Source organism: Halyomorpha halys, unplaced genomic scaffold (genome assembly GCF_000696795.3).
Source record: "Halyomorpha halys isolate HHAL.00 unplaced genomic scaffold, Hhal_1.1 Scaffold1145.1, whole genome shotgun sequence".
Taxonomy (NCBI): domain Eukaryota; kingdom Metazoa; phylum Arthropoda; class Insecta; order Hemiptera; family Pentatomidae; genus Halyomorpha; species Halyomorpha halys.
In genome coordinates this window covers 126,708-127,969 of record NW_027108389.1, presented here as the reverse complement: position 1 = coordinate 127,969, position 1,262 = coordinate 126,708, and the positions used below count along the sequence as shown (strand labels likewise).

At 32.3% G+C, this 1,262-nt stretch overlaps 1 protein-coding gene across 1 annotated transcript in view; it reads right to left on the bottom strand.

Annotated features, from left to right (window-relative positions):
* The window catches only part of LOC106688513 (nose resistant to fluoxetine protein 6), a gene marked incomplete at both ends in the record, with an annotated part of 60,772 nt that overhangs the window by 14,320 nt on the left and 45,190 nt on the right, over positions 1-1,262 (bottom strand). Inside the window, 1 exon segment of the mRNA XM_014433008.3 lies at positions 305-473. Within this exon segment, the coding sequence (XP_014288494.3) occupies positions 305-473 (169 nt within the window).

Genomic DNA, 1,262 nt, shown 5'->3' with positions numbered 1-1,262 from the left:
TAACTGACCCAGATAAATATACTCTTCAACATATGCCATCGGGTATAACGTGGTGCGTCTAACCACTCCATCCTCTGCAATATATAATCTTAAAATAATATAACGGTTATATCAACCATGTAAGGCCCACCGGGCCGATCTGGTATAAAATAAAAATAAACCTTCCTTTCATTATAACTTTCGTAAAGTAGTCTCAATGTACTTAGCACTACTATGGGGTAAATCATCGGTATAATAATATTCATGATATAAAACTAAATTCTCAGATTATTACTAACAAATTACAAAATACTTAGTAGCTCACATATGTGTCCGGATTGAGGTAATTGTTGAGATATATGAGGTTCATCCAGTAGTTTTCTCGACATTGGTCCCTCGTGACTCCGACGAACCTGTTCCAGACTGGGCCGTCTCGCAGCCTGTACAGCCAAGTCGCCGAGAACCCAATCATCATCAGATAGGCTGGTGTCAGTCTATGTGCAACATAAGATTTATATGTTATTATGTTTATGTATAAAAATAATTAAATATATATTATCAATAAATCAATTAATATAATGTTAAAATGCATTTCTAATATTACCTAAATAATTTTCGTTACTACTTCTAAATACATATGAGGCATTGAATTGCTTCGCCGAAATTTTTTTTTTGCCTTTCTATAACAGAATAGATCCATTTACCTAGAGATGATCTAGAACCAATATAAAAAAACAAAAAAAAAAAAAAACATGGATGGCTGATTTTGGAATTCAACATCTCATATTTAGTTTTTTTAAAATAATTTTTAGTATTTATTAAAATTAATTTTATTCTTTTATTTCTTGTCTATTAGATGTTGCATGTTCCAGTGAGTACAGCGTAATCCGAACTGGAGTTAAAAAAGAGTTTTTTTTTTTTTTTTAGGAAAGTCAGCAAGCATCAACAGTTTTGTTTTCATATATAAGTAGATTGGTATCAAAGACATTTTTAACTTCCCATCCATAGGCAAGTTATTGGTATCACCGTGAAAATCGAAGGTGGAAAATTTTACTGCTTTAATATCGGGCAATCTAATTCCTTTGAAAGTGTTCATAATATATTATTGGAGAAGTTTGTCGGGGGGTGCGGTCAGCAAAGAACAACATAAATAAACAAAACCATATTTATTTATTTTATACCGACGTTTCGACCTGAGTTTCAGGGGTTGTGGCTTAGAAGGTAGGCTAGCAACTGTGAAAAGTGCCGAAACGTCGGCATAAAATATATAAATATTGTTTTGT